Below are 19125 nucleotides of genomic sequence, written 5' to 3'. Positions count from 1 at the left end.
CACTTAATAGAGAAACGATTGCTCCAAGTTTGACTCCTACTTGGCCTGTAATTTGTGAAATTAAAAAAAAAAACAACACACATATCCACCTAATAAATGTTAGCTAATTAAATGATTTAATTCTAGAGCCAGATCCTCTAGGTAGAAATCTCAGCTTGCTTGTGTGAGTTTCATCATCTACAAAATGAGAATAAAGATAATGGTAGTACATACTCATAGGGTTGACTTGAGTATTAAATGAGTTAATATTTGTAGAGCACTTAGAACAGTGACTGGAATTTAATAAGTAAATATTTGCTGAATAAATAAATGCAAAATTTTTAAATCATAGAGTTTTAGAGCCAGGTTGATTTGAATTTGAACAGCCATACTACTGTGACATTATAGTATCTAATAATCAGGATTAAAAGAAGTATCCTAAGTAAAGGACCTAGGACAGTGCTGGGCACAAAGTAAATACCCAATAAATATTAATTATGTTATATTCTTACTAGTAGTTGAGTCTACTTTGGACTTTGTCTAGAATTTCTTGAACTGTTAGCTGTTTTAGAATAAACAGGAATTCAGTAGTGTTATTATCTACAATGAAGGGCAATAATAACAACATTTCAAGCAACTTTAATCTTGGCTAATCCTTAACGTGGATAACAGAGGGATGGTCTGGTTATCATGTTGGTGTTTTTGCATGGCAATGCCTCCACCTGATGCTTGCATCAGTTTTGGTATAGCATACAAAATACCTACTGAGCCTTATAACAGCGTCTTACATTCAAGAACAGATCACCAGCAGCATTGTCCTCTCTTTAAGGCACTTATTTTTGCCTGTCTGTTACAGATGTCTGGAAGGTTATATGATGGATACAGACATAGATACATTCACCTGTCAGAAAGATGGCCGTTGGTCCCCTGAGACAATCTCCTGTAGTCCCAAAAAATGTCCTCTGCCAGCAACCATCACACGTGTACTTGTTCATGGGGATGATTTCAGTGTGAATCAGCAAGTTTCTGTGTCGTGTGCAGAAGGCTACACCTATGAGGGAGTTAACATATCGACATGTCGGGTAAGATTGTCTTAATTAGAACGTGTAAGTGTAACTCATTGATATATATCAACACAAGCAGTATCTTACTGTCCTAAAAAGAAAAGAACAAAAAGATGCCTCATGTTTCCAATTATGTCAAAGGATTTGAGAAGTCTTTTGGTAGAAATATAATAAAATATATCTTTCCAATATTCCTGTTTTTAAACCAACGAAAATGCCAAGGCAGAGTTCAGTAAAAAGAGGCAAATATTAAAATATCTATAACAAGATATTCATGAAAAATTAACCATATGGTTATATAGTATACACATAGATATTCAAAAGCGTCTATGTATAGAAATGAGCCCTGATGATTCCAAATAGGTTTCCAGTTCTAGTAGAAAGATCAGAGGCTGCAGAAACAGACAGAAATTGGAGTCACGTTCTGATTCTGCTACTTTTGAGATGTGTGACTTTAAGAAAGTTACTTAAAATTTCTGGGTTTTAGTTTCCTTACTAGAAAAATGTATAGAGCCCTAGCCGGTTTGGCTCAGTGAATAGAGCATTGGCCTGCGGACTGAAGTGTCCCAGGTTCAGTTCCAGTCAAGGACACGTACCTCGGTTGCAGGCTCCTGGCTCAGGCCCTGGTCCGGGTGCATGCAGGGGGCAACCAGTCGATGTGTTTCTTTCACATCTATGTGTCTCTCTGTCTTTCCCTCCCTTCCACTCTCTCTAAAAATCAATGGAAAAATATCCTCAAGTGAGTATTTAAAAAAAAGAAATAAAAATGTATAGTAATGCATATCTTGTATGGTCAGTATGAAAAGCTATATAGATAACGAGGGAAAGTGCCTAGCTCAGCACCAAAGGCAGCCAACTCACTAGGGCATTCCCTTCTCCTGGCTTCCTGAAGTTGTACCAAAGAAAGAAAAATAAATCATTGATATGGTCTTCCTTTGCTGGAATTCGGGGTAGGGGGAGGAGGAATGCTGCATGGTATAGAGTGGCTTTTCCATTAAACATGCCTTTGAACTTCATCTCAAATATTTTTAGGCTCTGTGACCTTATATTGCTCCAACTTGTTTTCTTTTTTACATATATCTGCCATTGAAAGGATTGCATTATTGAATGTAATGAAGTGTGTAGTATATGCCTGCCATAAGGAGGGACTTGAGAACTACTTCCTTCTCCTTCCAGTTTCCCATTTGTAAATCATGCATATTCAATGCTTGGTTGCTGCCAAGCCTAAAAGCAAACATTCCCGGGAACAGGAACATCAAAGTGGCCATGCTCTCAAAATCGATAGAGTTCCAGATGTTCCCGCTTAGATTTAGAGATGAAGCAGTTTGAGGGGAAACTTTTTCAAAGACTCTGAGCTTTCTGAACCAAGCAAAGCCTCAGCATACTTATGAGAATCAACTCAGTGTTCTCCCATTGAGAGTGTGTGCACGAGGAGATGGCCTCTCACGTGCCGCGAAGGACCCTGCCTTACAGGTGTCTATGCTCGTTTTTTCCAAGTCAGTAATTTATTTACTTTCTCCACACATAGTATGACCCCTAACCTTCACTCAACTGAGTTTTGGTTTAGTTTTTGGTGTAAATAGACCCTTTCTAAATGTTTAAATGTATACATTGTATAAAACTATGTTCGGTGCCTAAAAATATTTTATTGTAATATAACAAAATGGTCCTATGGTTCATAAAACAAATGCATGAAAAGATCAATATGAATTCTGGAAAATGAATACTAAATAGGAGCAGCTCCTCCTGAAATTAAGATAAATTACAGAATTACAGAATTCCTATCAGTGTGGTATTGGTGTAAAACTAGGTAAAATGAAAAACAAATGAAAGAGAAGAAATCAGTCAAAAGTAGATCATCACGCCCTAGCTGGCTTGGCCTGTGGACTGAAAGGTCCCAGGTTCGATTCCCGGTCAAGGTCACATGCCTGGGTTGTGAGCTTGATCCCCAGTGTGGGGCATGAGGAGGCAGCCAATCAATGATCCTCTCTCATCATTGATGTTTCTATCTCTCTCTCCCTCTCCCTTCCTCTTTGAAATCAATAAAAATATATTTTTTAAAAAATAAATAAAGTAGATCATCACAAGGCAGTAGAGAAAGGAATAATTAGTAAACAAATTATTTTGATACAATTAAGTTACCATTAGGGAGGAAATTAAAATGTACCAAAATAAATTCCAGATATAGCTGAATAAAACAATATTATCTCATTTTAAAAGTTACTAGAAATACCTAGAATGATTAATTCAGAAATATTGAAGCACTATATATAGTATAAAATTAGGTACAATTTATATTTCCAACATTAGGGGAATGGTTGATTATGATGCAGGCATATATGTATACATAATTACTTCTTGCTGATATGTATAATAAAAGGCTTTGCCTCAAATCCTGTTTTAGACAGTTATCCAACTCATGAACCATTTCCTCAAAGAAGACAAAACTATTAGCAAGAGAATAATAGTCTAAGGAAATATCTGTGCATACTTCACTTTACCTAAATAGAGGGCTGAGAAATGTTCATTCTGACCACGATGGTCGGGAAATAAAGTATATGGGTGTATGTGTATATATATATATATATTTTTTAACTATGTGACCCACTCCAAAATATATAATAGAATGTTTTCAAGTATTCAAGTTGGAATGGAGAAATGGAAGCCATCTGCTTAAACTTGGAGTGGTATGCCTAAAATTTGCCTTTTCTCATAAACTTTAAAATACACTGTAGAATTCTGTGAAATACAAGGGTGCATTGGTATGTCACAGAATGTTTGTATCAATCACCCAGCCCTCAAGCATCATAATGAAAACATACTCCTTGCTGTTACTGGTTTTTTAATGGATTTTATTAGGAAGAAAATGCTTGTTTTATATGTTTAAGAAATGTCCAAAATTGTTTAGTAATGACTATAAAAACTATATAATGATTAAGGTGTTTATTAAGGCCACAGACAGTAAATAGCAGAAGTAGGACCAAATTCTAGGTCCTTTTGACTACCATTTTGGAGATCATCCTGCTATGCAATCAATATTGACATATTTCCTCATTCGTATAATTTAACTCCTAAATACAACTCACAACTTGGTATTTGTTACTTAGCTTGATGGCACCTGGGAGCCACCATTTTCTGATGAATCGTGCAGTCCAGTTTCTTGCGGGAAACCTGAAAGTCCAGAATATGGATTTGTGATTGGCAGTACGTACAGCTTTGGAAGCACGGTGATTTATCAGTGTGAGCCCGGCTATGAATTAGAGGTGAGCAAACAAACTGTCTAACCAGAATTAATTTGTTTTTCCAGCCTACTTAGGAACATGTTTAGTATTAGCACTGATTTGTTTCACTCATTTTGGTCCTAAAATATTCCTTTATACTTTGTTGCCTTTTACCCTAATACTTTACAAGAAATATTTAAGGTGACTTGCAATTCTAAAAAGCAAAATAAGTCTTGAATTAAAAAAAAAAAATCAAAGCCATGAAAAGGGAGCAGTTAGTATGCCAACCATAAGACTGATACTGTTAGCCTGCATTTCAGCCGTCTATTGGTCATATTCTGCCAGTTGTCTGTTGGTCAGACTCTGCAACAGGCAATCCATCTGTCACCATGGGGAGGTGACCATAGGATAGGGATTTAGTTATGCAAGGCTAGGATTTCCTCAAGCAGTGGGCTCAAACACCTAGACAGGTTCTTGATTGAGATGCCAGGTTCCCACATGGCAGATCTGGCCTGAAAAGTCCTCATAGCAGTTCAAACCAAGAACCAGGTTAGGTCTCATGACCACTCCTGGTTTGTAATATTAAAACCCTATCAGCAGCACCTCCGCCTCCCTAATTACTTGGGTGGGAAGGCTGCAATCAATTTTGATGAAAGCATGGCGATATCATCAAACTTGGAAATTTAAGAAATCTGTCCTACATTACAGAATGTTGTCATCTGGTTTCTCAGGAAACTGTTCCTCCCTGCTTTTATTATTGTAGTGGTATTTAAATGTAGGTTTTGCAGAACTATTCATTGCCAGTGGTCTGTTAAATTTGTATAGTGCATTCCATTTTCTAGCCACACAATCAGAGAATTGTCATAAGATAGGTCCATGAACAACCGGAACTGAGCTTATATGGATCTTGTTCAAATTCTTCAAAAGATTGAAAAATTATAAGAAAGAAAAGATAATAATATAACATTTGGTTGCAATTGGAAAGTTGTTTTTGAAAACCAGTTGTTCTTCATGTGAGAGTATTAATTTTGCAATTTGTTAAGGAAAAAAAAAGTAGTATAAGATTTAAACAAATATGTAGAAAACTGGTGGGTCATTAAATTTGAGGAAGTAGATAATTTTGGGGAATGTCCTGGTGTTAACTGCAAAATTGAGAGAGGTGCTGTAGCAGTTGTTCTCACTCCACGTTCCACGTTAGAATTACCTGAGAAACTTTTTAAAAATACTTTAATATCCAGGTACTTGCAGAAATAACTGATTCCAGGTCTGGGACAAGAAATGTAAAAGATTTGCTTAGAAAATCTTGTCACATGAGACAGGAGAGAACCTACCAAAGGTATTTTTGTATTTTTAACAAGGGACTTGGCCCGGCCACGGTGGCTCAGTTTACAGAAACTGAGGAGCCAACTGAACAAGTCTCCCACAGGCCAAAAGAGAGGCCATTTTAGCATCAATAGGGTAGTAACTTCAATGGACTGAAACACATCAAATGTGTCGTGACTAATACTAGACCTACGATGATGCTAAAAAAAAATGACTTGGTAATGAGCAAACTCATTATTTTGAAAACACACAACAAAAAGGGAAGAATGCTTTTCCATACTACCCAGACTGCTAGATAACCCAATAGTAGATGAAGGGGAAGTTCTCCTTTAGATAAGTATTCCAGGTAACAAATTATAGAATATAAATCCCAGAATTTGCAACTCATGCCAATTAATGGGTTTAGGCCATCATCATCAAAGCTGTTCATATCAGGAAAAAAAATAGAGGCAACCAGACATTATGTGCCTCCTGATGGATAGACATGCCATTCATTATGTTTCTTAAGGTGTGGCCCAAGAGCCACTTACTTGAGAATCACCTGGGGAGTTATAAAAGGAGTGGATACTCATAGGCCATGACCGTCTAAACCAAATAGGACCTGAGGATTTGTATTTTTTTTTAAATATATATATTTTTTTATTTCAGAGAGGGAGAAAGAGAGAGAAACATCAATGATGAGAAAGAATCATTGATTGGCTATTCCTGCACACTCCACAACCTCGGTATCAAACTGTAACCTCCTGGGTCCTAGGTCGACCCTCAACCACTGAGCCACGCTGGCCAAGCGGGATTTGTATTTTTAACAAGTAACCTGTATACCAAAGGCCAGTAGAAGGGAAAGTGTTTAAGAATAGGGACTTGGCCCAGCCTCAGTGGCTCAATGGTTGAGCGTCGACCTATGAAGCAGGAAGTCATGGTTCGATTCCTGGTCAGGGCATGTGCCCGAGTTGTGGGCTCAATCCCCAGTGGGGGGTGTGCAGGAGGCAGTCCGCCAATGATTCTCTGTCATCATTGATGTTTCCGTCTTTCTCTCCCTCTGCCTTCCTCTCTGAAATCAATTTAAAAAAAAAATAGGGACTTGATCCTGGAAGACCTCTGTTACTGGTCTTCACTTTTGCTGGATGAAAATTCTGGGAACCACCCGAACCGCCTGAGCCTCTATTTCATCATGTCTGTGCTAGAAATGCAATAACCACTTTTGCAAAGTTACTGCAAGAGCTGGAGATAAAAGAAATAAAGTGGTGAGCATGGCCCTTTGTGCATTGTCTGAGTTCATTATAAGGTACTTATTATTACTTTCTGTATTTGTGTTATTACCAAAATCAGACAAAGCAATTGGGACAACTGATGTTAAATTATTTTACTATGTAAATAAAATGTCATTTATATGTAAGGTACTCTTTGGAGCTATCTAAACCTCAAAATTTTTATTATGCATCCAATCTTCTTGAAATAAAAATTACTGTAGGCAACTGGAGAATAAATGAAAATACAAAACTCAAAAATGGGGTAGTCATGTTATAAAACCATTGCTAGTGAGCAATAAAGTGGTTGCTTTGATTCTAAAACTTAATATAACTAACCTAATTGTTGATTAAGCAGGTACATTAAAAATAATAATTTAATGCTAATCTAGATCTAAAATTCCAGCTCCATTCATCAAGCAAGATATGAACAGAAACAGAGAAAAAGAAAGAAGGAACAGTATCATAAAATTTACAGCTTATTGAGGAGGGAGTCAACAGATGGTGTTGGATTTTTTACATCAATAGTTACAGAAAATAGATTTGAGTTTTTACTGGCATAAAAATCATCATAGTCAAAACAGAATATTATCATTCAAATCATTAGAGGAAAGAGAACAAGGAAAATATTACTGAGAAAAATACTAAGCTATTAATTAAAATTAACTACTTGAGTATAGTCTACTCTGAAGAGCCCACATCATTGGGGAGTTAGCTGGCTTTTAAGGCTTGGCATATACTTCCTCAAAATTAATTTAAAAAAATAATTCACAAGCTAAAATAGTATATTTTCCTGTGCATACGTAAGTACATTAGCCTAGAAAAAGTATAGCGAATATTAATGGTGTTTATCTCTGGATGAAGAATCCTGGAAACCCTTCTATTTTTCTTTTATGTTCCAAACTTTCTATAATGAACACGTATTGGTTTTTCAATAAGAAGAAAATAATGAATACATCATTTAGGGAACATTTCATTTTATAGAATGAATTATTTTCTTGGAAAATCAGGACAGTGTCATTCCATCAAAGTCAATGGAATTTTAACAGGTAAAGATTTGTCAGTAATTAATCTGAAAGCTTAGAGAAAATACTTTGAATAGATGAATAAGGGTGAAAGACATCAGTGAATCTAAATAAAAACCAAAGTAGAGGTGAGAGGTTCTTTTCAGACATCTTGCTAATTTAGGACACAATTTTAAGACAATGAGATTTCCAAAGGACTATGAGCAATGAAAGCATGTGACAGAATTCATATGCTGAAGTTCATATATTTGACTTGGAGTCAAACCCTTTAATACATTACTTAGAACCTGATCTTTTTTTTAACTTGTAATGTTACAGAATTTTATTTACTTTATCTTGTTTATTATTCCAGAGATTAGGAATTTAAAGCATGAAAAGAGTTATCATTAGGAACATTGATGATTACCATCCTATATAATAAAAGGCTAATATGCAAATTGAGCAAACAGCAGAAAGACCGGTCGCTATGATGTGCACTGACCACCAGGGGGCAGACGCTCAATGCAGGAGCTCATGGCTGGTGAGCACAGCTGCAGTGGCGGGAGCCTCTCCTACCTCCATAGCAGTGCTAAGGATGTCTGACTGATGGCTTAGGCCCGCTCCTCAAGGGGAGCGGGCCTAAGCCATCAGTCGGACATCCCCCGAGGGCTCCCAGACTGTGAAAGGGCACAGGCCAGGCTGAGGGACGACCCTGCTGAGTGCACGAATTTTGTGCACTGGACCTCTAATAAAAGATAAACAAGAAAGACTAAGCAAAGACTAATAAAAATTGTAACAGAAATCAAAGAATAGTGATATATAAACCTATAATAGCTATAGGGGCCAAACAGTTTGTATAACCCCTAAGGGTAATGGGATATTGAAAAATATACAAAAAGTATATTCAATATAATAATTATAAATAATTTCTCAAGTAAATTACATTCATTTTACTCTTATTTCACAAGGCAAGAAAGTAAATTTTGGGAAGCTTTTACCCAAAGTATTTTTAAAATTTTTATTTTTTTGTTAATCCTTACCCAAGGATATTTTTCCATTGATTTTTAGGGAGAGTGGAAGAGAGAGGGAAAGACAGAGAGAAATATCAACGTGAGAGAAATATATCGATTGGTTGCCTCCTGCATGAGCCCTGACCAAGGCCTGGGCTGGGGAGGAGCCTGAAACCAAGGTACATGCCCTTGACTGGAATTGAACCCGGGACTCTTTAGTCTGCAAGCCAATGCTCTATCCACTGAGCAAACCAGCTAAGGTGAAAATGTTTAAAATTTTAAATGCTTGTGCCCTTATTAGGGTAAATTTATCTGGGATAAATTATATTGTTGAAAAATTCAATCCTCATACCAATAAGATATCTTGGCATGTGTCATGTTGAAAGATACAAAAAAAAAAAAAAAACACAATTTCATTCTTTGCTGTACCGCTCAGGTATTTTCAAAATAATTTTAAAATATACTAAGCAAATATACCTCTTTGACACTTCAAACACATTCTTCAGTCTTTACTATTGGTTATAACTAGTTGTCATTTAAATAGAAAGTGAAACAAAGCTTACACCTTAATTACACTTGCCAGCCAGGATATGAATCTTGAAGTAACTTGATGAAAACATTTTTACAAATCTAAATCTACCTCTTAAACTATGTCTACTTAATGAATTTATTTAGCATTCCATTGCTGAGATATTCAAGTACACAGCTATGATTACTTTGCATTCCCTTATTATTTTTCCATTGTAAGTTATGACCATGTCGATGACTTTTTTTCATTGATTCACAGGGGAACGTTGAACGTTTCTGTCAGGAGAACAGACAGTGGAGTGGCGGGGTAGCAGCTTGCAAAAGTAAGTCAAATGGCCCTTAGCGTCCCAAAAATGATACTGGGGATACAGAATAGCAATGAGACAACAGTGTCTTTACAACGCAGTTTTGTAATTTAAAAATTGACTTCGGACTTTAGCTGAGGGACATCAAATCAATAAAAGGGTCAAAAACTATAGGTGAGATCATTGATTATGTTGGAATAGAGCACAAGATGACTGACTCTGTAATAGTTAATGATTGAATTTATTTGCATTTTGTGTTTTTCCCCCAGATAATTATAAATTAGAAAACTTAGATCTGTTGGTGTTTGGTGACAGTACTGACCAATACTGACATCTTCCTAAAGTGATGTTGGCACATATGTTAAATAATTAAATATTCACATTTTTCATGGAATTTTACATTAACTCATTTTATGGGAAGAGTCAAGTGTATTTAGCAACAGAGACCCATGTGATTCCTCTGTCAAACGGCAGTGTGTTTAGATACAATAATTACAAATCAATCAATGTGAAAAGCTTTTAAATATTTTTTCCTCTTAACAAGCCTGGTGGAGTCATCAAATTTTCACACTGGAAGGGGCCTCTTAACCAATCTAGTCTAAGCAACCTTTCAGGTGATCTAGCTTAACTAGGCCGAACTACATCAATGTGAGTAAGATTTATTCATCTTGCTCAACGAGTACATGGGGCCGGGAGAGGTGAAGTGACCTGCCCAGTGTCATAAATTAATTTGGTGGCAGAGCTGTGACTGGAACTTGAGGTACTTGAATCTGTTCATTGTCGTTTCAAACATATCCTCTGAGGTAAATTAATCAATTGATTTCATGTATATAGAAATCTTAAGTCTTTTAAGAAATATTATATGGCTGAAACTCAATAGAGGATATATGATTTTTTTCTCAAAAAGTTATATAAGTATTATGTAGAAAAATATTTTTTAAAAATATTGAGTAACATCTCAAGTCACAGAAAGGCATTATTGGGCATCCTGATAATGGCATTTTTGTCTCAACTGTTTATGATCAGAAAGTGTGTGCATGTATAGGTGGGGGGGATTAGGGAGTGAAATGGAAATGGATATGCCTGAGTAGGAAATGTGAAGAAGTTGTTTCAGTTTGCAGCAGGTTTAAGTCAAACTACAATGACAATGGTTAGTCTAGTTTCTCTCTCTGAAATGCAAGATAATGATAAAAAGCTCTACTTGAATCCTATTATTTTCTGTATTTTTTCCTCTTTCTAACTCCTAAATAAGATTATACAAGTTATTTGCAAAATAAATGGCAGAAATAAGCAAAAAGAAAATAATAGTTTTAATCCCACCACTCATGCTGGGGCTGACCAGCAGACCCTGAGCAATGGATGAATGATTACTTTGACACAGGGTTCTGTGAAAGAGAGGGCTAAGGGACTGCCTGGCTAGCGAAACCAGACAGCCCCTTTCACCTGTCTACTTAGGCTTTTATTGTAACAACAGCTTGAACTAAAATTAAGTATTAGTTACTATCAGTAGGGTAATCATCCTTGAGAAGACACATGCAGTGTCCTTTAGGCAAAGATGTCTAAAGACTAAGCATAAAGATTCCAGTAAACACCCAGGGACTCAGACTTGTTTGGAAAAGTCAAGGCAGGGGTGGTTGTCTTCAGCCAACTCCCCCTGGAGGTCCTGACCTTTTGCAGTTTCCTCCTTACAGATTTTCCAACCAAGTCCCTTGCTTTCCCATACCCTCAAGTTTAAAAACTATTGCTATTTTGATATACTGTATTTTGCGCTTTTTTCCTAGGCATATAAAAAACACAAATAGTTTTTGGAGGAAATAGTGCTCATATGGAGCATCCCGATTTGAAAGATCCTCATATAATATTTATTAAATTATTAAATAGATTGATATCTGTATCCATCAGATTTCAGGGAAGCCTGTTCAAGTCCATAGGATACCCTAGATGGTGCTCTTCAAAGAGTGGCCCATGAGACCAACAGCATCAATAGTACCTGGGATCTTGCTAGAAATGCAGACTCTCGGGCCACACCCCAATCCCACTGAATCAAAATTAGCATTTGAATGAGATCCCTAGGTGATTCCTGTGCACATTGCAATTTGAGAAGTAGTGCCTTGGACCGGTGGTTATTAGCCTTCCGCACATTGAAATATTCTGGGAACTTTGGAGAATTCTTTCCCCAGTCTGCACCCTGTACCATTTAGGTCAGAGTCTCAGAGGGTAGGATCCAATATCAATATGTTTTTGAAGCTCCGTAGTGATTCCAGGGTACTTCCCTCATTCAAGTTCATGGTCTAAGTACTCACCAGGCTGAAAGAAGCCCAAAGAAGTCAGTTAGCATCTATATAATCCAGTGGCTCTTAATTCTGAGTCAGCATTAGAATCGTTTGGGGAACTTTTAAAAAAAAATATCAAAAGCAAGACCACAGCAGAGATTCTGATTCATTTGGTCTGGGACAGGCCCCTCGGCATAAAGCTTCCCCAGGACCCCTGTGTGCAGCCCAAGTTGGGACTCACTGGTCTAGACCACTTCCTCTACCTTCACCAAGATCATCAGATTAAGACTCAAACCCATTTCTTAAGACTCAGAAAGAATAATCCTGCTATCCTCCTAGCACATTCCTGCTAATAACATTTCTCACGTGTGCCAAGCCATGCTTTGTAACTGCACTAAAACTAACCATCAGTTTATGGAGTCTATATCCTTAGAAGCCATATAAAATGCTCCTTATCTGAATTTTTGGTCAGGCTCATGATTCCTTGTGATTTACACTTTCCTATTAATTTTACCTTCTAATAATTTTTATCTTTTATCTCTCTTTAGAAGCAGTATGACCTCGGTCAAATTATTTCACCTCTCTGAGCCTCACTTTTCTTCAACTGAGATAATCTCAGAGTTGTGACTAAGGATGTAAATGTAGCCAACAAACAAACAAAAAGGACACCCAGTTACTTTTAAACTTCAGATTTAAAATGATTTTTAATATAAATATGTCCCATGCAATATTTGAGGCATACTTATTCTAAAAATTTATTTGTTGTTTATCTGATATTCAAATTTAACTGACAGTCTGTATTTTATTTCTAGTTGTAAGAAATAAATTTGATAATGTCTGGAAAGTTCTTGGCCATGGCAACAACTTAATAAATGAGAATTCCTTTGCTCATCCACACCCCCAGCATTATACATAACTACAGCTAGAGTCAATTGAGCAAAATAGCAATCTTTAATTGCCTGCATGTATTAATATAAAACTTATGCATGCTGGGGTATTTGCTTCTTCAATGCCCCTGTCAGTGTGCCTCACACATGAGTAGGCTATAATATTTTATACGGTGCATTGGGTACCTTTAGCAATTATAGCAGAAGAAGGAAAGAGAATTGGGAGAAGCATTTGATCTGAAGCTTTTCTTTTTTCTTTTTAGAGATCAGTTGTGAAGCTCCACTTGGGTTTCTGAACGGGAAAGCTGAGGTGGAAAATGCCACCAATGGCCCCAGCGTGGTGTATTCCTGCAACAGAGGCTACAGTCTGGAAGGGTCGCCCGAGGCCTATTGCACTGAAAATGGAACCTGGAGCCACCCAGTTCCTCACTGCAAACGTGTGTGTTGACTTATGCACAGAAAGGTTTTAATCAGATTCGGTTTCACGATGAGTTCCCCAAATGTCTAAATTACAGCGGGACTCACTGATGAGAGAGATTGGCCCAGAGAAAGCAAACTGCATTCCCAGGCCACATACTCTGCTGTGTTCTTAAAAACCTGCTTGTGATTTCTAAAATACCTCCTCTGCAAAGCGGCTTTTATCAGATTCCTTGACTGGTTACAGGTTTAAGGCACTAAGAGAAAAATGCAACTTAATGAAAAAGATTTGACATAAATGTATGTATAATGAATTTGGTTGAGGATGTGAAAGGGGTGAAGAAAGAATATCTGCTAAATGTGGAATATGAATAAAGTATATATAAACATAGTACATAAAGATAATTAGTTATAACCACTGGAATGAAAACAATATTCATGAGCAAGGTATAAATTGAGAGAGCTCTAGTTACGTTTAAAGTGCTGTGACACAGTGACGGAGCCTTTAAGATTGATCTGGCATCTACCTCCCTCACAAAGACTTCCTTTGTGCCCACCGGGGTGGGGGGGGGAAGAAAGCACTGAAATTGCTTGAAATATGCGTTGATATGTGTGTCACACATTTGCAGTAAGAAATTGTTCCACTATCATTTCCCGTTTTTCCTGTAGACCTGGTCAAATGAATCAATTTTTGTCCATAAGCCTTACAAACTCTACTGTTTCAGTTCTGATACCATTAATAGCAAGGTCCGCAGTCATATTCATTCACTTCGATGTGTCTGATGACCCTCTGGTCCATCCTTCTGAAGGATGTTCAGTAAAAGGAAGTAGAGCGACCACGAGAAGCATTTACTCTATGCCTTAATATTCTTCAGATATTAAGAGAATGTGTGATGCACTCCTTGCTTTCTAGCATGCCTTTGCTTCCCCAGGGCTGGTCAAACCCAGTCTAAAACATGTTGTGGGCCATAAGCAAACCCCAGAAATTTGCAGTTTTCATGTGCCCTCTTAGAGGTGTAGGACCATGTATTCGTGGTTGAATACTTGATGCTTTCAGATCTTATCTAAATAATTTCTTCTCCCAAATAATTTCATGGGAATGCCAAACGAGTCTGTGTCTACTGTTTGAAGCTCTATATTTTTAAGCCTCTTAGAGGGCTCATCCTTTGCCTTCAAAGAAATAAATTAAGAAAAGAGGGGAAATAGCAGTAAGCATTTTCATTTCTTTTTAACAGCAAACCCATGCCCCGTCCCTTTTGTCATTCCTGAGAATGCTCTGCTCTCTGAAAAGGAGTTTTATGTGGACCAGAACGTGTCCATCAAGTGTAGAGAAGGCTTCCTGCTCCAGGGCCAGGGCGTCATTACCTGCAACCCCGACGAGACGTGGACACGGACAAGTGCCAAGTGTGAAAGTAAGTGGACAGGTGGAATCCAGTTAAATACAGTAGTGCAGGATGTTTTCTCATCTTTGTGAGACTATTTTCAATCAAGTAACTTAATTGTAGATATTTAGGTCTCTGTCTTATTATGCATATCAGCTTCTTATTGATAGTTTTAAAAATTCTCATAAAAGACCTTTGAATTCCAAATATTGAAAGAAAAGTTTCCAGAACTAGGCTAAAACCCACCTGACTAGGATTCACTACAGATTTTTGAAATGTGCTCTTCTAAGATGAAATCTTCTATTGTTAAATCTAAAACACAGTTTCTCTCCACATTGTCAGAGTTCCCAAACTATCCCTTAATCAGCTCTGAATGCTTTGCAATACAAACATTCCATCGTGGTTCTCAAGTTTGAGCCTGCATGAGAAGCACCTAGAAGGCTTCTTAAAAACATTGCTGCTCCCCTGCCCCTCGGCGGCCTAGAGTTTCTGATCTAGTAGGTCTGGGATGAGGCTTGAAATTTGCATTTCTAGCAAGTTCCTGGGTGGTACTGATGGTGATATTGCCGGTGCCAGAACCACAATTTGAGAATCTCTGGGCCTGCACCCCCTTGATATATAACAGGCCATCTGGCAGCATCTCCTGCTGCCATAATTCTTGACACTTTCTATACTTAAAACATCTCCCCTTCCCAACATCCTGCCCTCCAGCCTTCCTTGTACTCCAAGGTACTCCCTCTGTTGCAATCAATGAACTAATATTCATTGAGTCTAACCAGATGCAAAGACACTGGGCTACATGATATAAGAATCGATTATGCCTACAATGGCCTCCATCTTCAGGACACTTGCATTCCAGTTTATGAGATAAGAAATGTGTATATGAGGGCCGCGGGGAATCTGGAATCAGAGAAGAGCTTGATTTGAATTCTATCCTCAAAACTTTCTAACTCTAAATTTATGCTAGTACCCTAACTTCCCTGAATGTTAAGGCTCTTATGTTAAGTGAATAAATAGCACCAATACCTATCTTATATATTCGTTTTGAAGGATCAGTGAATTGGTATACATTAGCACTATCTCCTTATAGTAAGAGATACACTAATAGCTCAAGTCCTTGAATTTTCAACTGGCAGCCCTACTGCAGCATTAGCATGTTTGCTTTACTCCAGGAAACTGTATTACAGGCAGCCTCCTCCTGCCCACATACCCTCACATGGATCTTGGCTCCTTGAGACTTACCACTCGGGGCACAGAAAGAACTAGCAGGAGAGACCTGTGTTTGTTACTCATGCTCCTTCAGTGTATGCTCAATTGTTCCTCAGTGTTCTTGAGAGGATCAGGGGTTGACTTGGAGAGAAGGAGACCATTCCCACTATTGTTTGTTATCCTCAATCTCTCTTTTGTACTTTCTATTAGACTGGAAGTCTTTGGCTTAGAACGAAATATCTTGCCTGAAGAACCTGAGCAGCTACTTTCCTCATTCTTTTCACCTCCTCCTGTTACATATTCTTACAAACAGGGATTAAAATTTAATGTGCATGAGAATCACCCAAACTATGTAAGATGCAGACTCCTATCCTAGAAACCCCAGAAATTTGTATTTTTAATAAGGAGCCAAGGGGATCTGAAATCCAGGCTTGATAACCACTTGTATAAACCACCCATCATCTCTCCATGATCGTGCAACATGATGCTCCCCAGCCTGGAAGCTCTTTCCCTCTGACCCACTGGAGCTTTGTAGCCTCATCCAAAAGCCACTCTCACTACAACTTACACCCTGACAATCCTAAGTGCAATTAGTTACATTCCACTCAGGAATCATAATTTATATTACATTACTAATTTATATCCCATTTCACTAATTCAATTTAGTTACTCATTCTTTTTTCTACAGCACAGTACCCAGGGCTCTACTACAGCTCTAAGTTGTATTGCAGTATTCTTTGTCTGTCATTCCCATCCTGTCTGAGATAAGGGACAGCGTTATCATCATTTATTTTTTCCAGTTTCTGATACACAGTAGGTATTAATACATATTTGTTATCCTACTGATTAAATTAATATTTGTGTCCATCTTGGAAGAAAAAGAAAATTTACAAGGATGATATACATTGAACATCCCCTCTGAAAAGTTTTGAATGGTATCCTGACCACTAAGTGACCTTTTAATTTTTGTTGTTGTTGTTAATCCTCACCTGAGGATATTTTTCCGTTGATTTTTAGAGAGAGTGGAAAGGAGGGGGAGAGACAGAGAGAAACATCAATGTGAGAGAGATGCATCGATTGGTTGCCTCCTTCATGGGCTCCTGACCAGGACCAGGAATCAAGCCTGCAGCCGAGGTATGTGCCCTTGACCGGAATTGGAGTCGGGATCTTTCAGTCAGCGAGCCGTCGTTCCATCCACTGAGCCAAACTGGCTAGGACACTAAGTCACCTTTTGGAAGCCAGTTCATGAAGATTCATTTAAGTTAGACTTATGCAAAATCTAACGCATTCCAAAAGTAGAGAAACCTCATCAAGGTGTGTAAAATCAGTATCTATATGCCAGAGACAATATTCATTCATTTGCTCATTTTTCAAATATGTACAGAGCACTGTTGTAGGCACTAATAAAACAGCCTGATGGAATATGCAGTACTGCAGCCCTAGCTGGTTTGGCTCAGTGGATAGAGCTTCTGCCTGTGGACTGAAGGGTCCTGGGTTTGATTCCGGTCAAGGTCACACGCCCGAGTTGTGAGCTCAATCCCCATTAGGGGGCGTGCAGGAGGCAGCTGATCAAAGATTCTCTCTCATCATTGCTGTTTCTGTCTTTCCCTCCCCCTTCCTCTCTGAAATCAATAAAAATCTATTTTAAAAAAGAATATGTAGTGCTGCCGTTAATGCTTTTTATTCTAAAATGGCGGACTGCAAGTAATCCTCGTGCTCCTTCTCTTCTAATTAGATAAGCAGCCTGCAATGAAGTTCTCTTGCAGCCACGTTTTAGGCAAATTAGCAGAGCTCCTTCTTGGTCTCCTGCAGACGTCTTGCCTTGAGTATAAAACAGCTCAGCTTCAACATCTGAATGAGAAGACGAAACTTTTGATCTTGCACATCTAATTTTGCTAGACAGCAGCAAATTATGCTTTTAGTTCCTAGTATCTCTTAGATATTTATAGGTGAAATGGTAGCCTTTATGTTTTGGGGTTTTTTGTATGTTTGTTTGATTTTTGCTCTTTAAATTAATTCAGTCTTAGAAATGAGACTGTGCTCTTCTCCATCCACCAGCTGGATTAGTAGCACAAGCCTCATTGTTGTTTTGTTTTCCTATAGAAATCTCATGCGGTCCACCAAGTCATGTACCAAATGCAATTGCTCGAGGCGTACATTATCAGTATGGGGACATGATCACCTACTCGTGCTACAGTGGCTACATGTTGGAAGGTTCCCTAAGGAGTGTTTGCCTAGAGAGTGGAAACTGGACATCACCTCCTATTTGCAGGGGTAAGGAAACATTTGGATGGTTATTTCTTAGTGAAACCATAGGGAAATATATATATGGAAGTCTGATATGGACCACAACTAGGCAAGTTCGTGAAGATTCATTTAAGTTAGAGTTATGTAAAATCTAACGCATTCCAAAAGTAGAGAGCATGCTATTTTATTTTTCCTTGTCTTTAAATTTTAACATTTGTGTCATTTTATTTTTTTACTTTATTGGTTTGAGTTTTGAAAGCTTGCACACAGAACTCTAGCCCAGCACAGTGTCCCTTCCTGAGTTAATCATGGATCCTCAGGCACATCTTCTCCCCAAATCTCAGGAGTATTCTCAGCTGCTAAGAGAAGCTGTGTCATGTCTGGGTCCTGGGTGCACCTCTTGGCCCCTCAAGTGTTTTAGCACAGATACCGGTTCTACCCACCTATCCTAGGCAGGCCCCAAGTCCCATAGGAGATGGGACAGCCCACCTAATGGGCAGAGGATAAAACAAGAGGTACCAGGCGGCCTCAGGGAAGCAGAGCTCTCATCCCATCTGGCCATACTCGGGTGGTGACCAGCACTCTGTGTTCACATGAGCACTTCTGTCTCTTTACTTGCTGTATGGAATTTTCAAACCCAAGGATGAATTTTGTGTGTGCTTTCCATAAAATCTTGGGGGAATAAAAGATTCTATGCTTGTAATTCTGCAAAATAGAAAGAGGGAGATAACGAGGCATTCAAGCACGTCCTTCTAAAATGTATACTTTTCTAATAATTTTATTTACAAATCATAATTGTTCCATTCATTCTAGAAACATTTACTGAAAGTCAGGAACTGTGCTAGTGAACAAGATACACATATCCAAGGAACTAAAAAAATAATCAAGTTGTTGGAGAGGTTGTCCACATGGCCTCATGGACAATGATCAGATTTAGATTTGGTATGAAAGCCGAAGTCTTTCATAACTTGTGGGGGCAGGGAGAATTGAAGTAGTCCATGATGAATGGCATGAGCCTCAAAAATGTCT

The 19125-nt window shown here is 38.1% G+C and overlaps 1 protein-coding gene and 1 long non-coding RNA gene across 2 annotated transcripts in view; one reads left to right on the top strand and one right to left on the bottom strand.

The window, feature by feature from the left end:
• Positions 1-19125, bottom strand: part of LOC129151566 (uncharacterized) — a 46675-nt gene that overhangs the window by 361 nt on the left and 27189 nt on the right. Inside the window, exon 2 of the long non-coding RNA XR_008558221.1 lies at positions 881-1030. This is a non-coding gene — a long non-coding RNA (uncharacterized LOC129151566). The remainder of the gene's footprint in view (positions 1-880; positions 1031-19125) is intronic.
• The window catches only part of SVEP1 (sushi, von Willebrand factor type A, EGF and pentraxin domain containing 1), a 140399-nt gene that overhangs the window by 111891 nt on the left and 9383 nt on the right, over positions 1-19125 (top strand). The window contains exons 39-44 of the mRNA XM_054726757.1: positions 836-1061; positions 4151-4306; positions 9636-9699; positions 13105-13278; positions 14494-14670; positions 17953-18123. Of these exons, the coding sequence (XP_054582732.1) occupies positions 836-1061; positions 4151-4306; positions 9636-9699; positions 13105-13278; positions 14494-14670; positions 17953-18123 (968 nt within the window). The remainder of the gene's footprint in view (positions 1-835; positions 1062-4150; positions 4307-9635; positions 9700-13104; positions 13279-14493; positions 14671-17952; positions 18124-19125) is intronic.

This window comes from Eptesicus fuscus, chromosome 15 (genome assembly GCF_027574615.1).
Source record: "Eptesicus fuscus isolate TK198812 chromosome 15, DD_ASM_mEF_20220401, whole genome shotgun sequence".
Lineage (NCBI taxonomy): Eukaryota > Metazoa > Chordata > Mammalia > Chiroptera > Vespertilionidae > Eptesicus > Eptesicus fuscus.
Note: the sequence above shows the minus strand (reverse complement) of the source record. Positions and strands in the feature narration are given on the sequence as shown.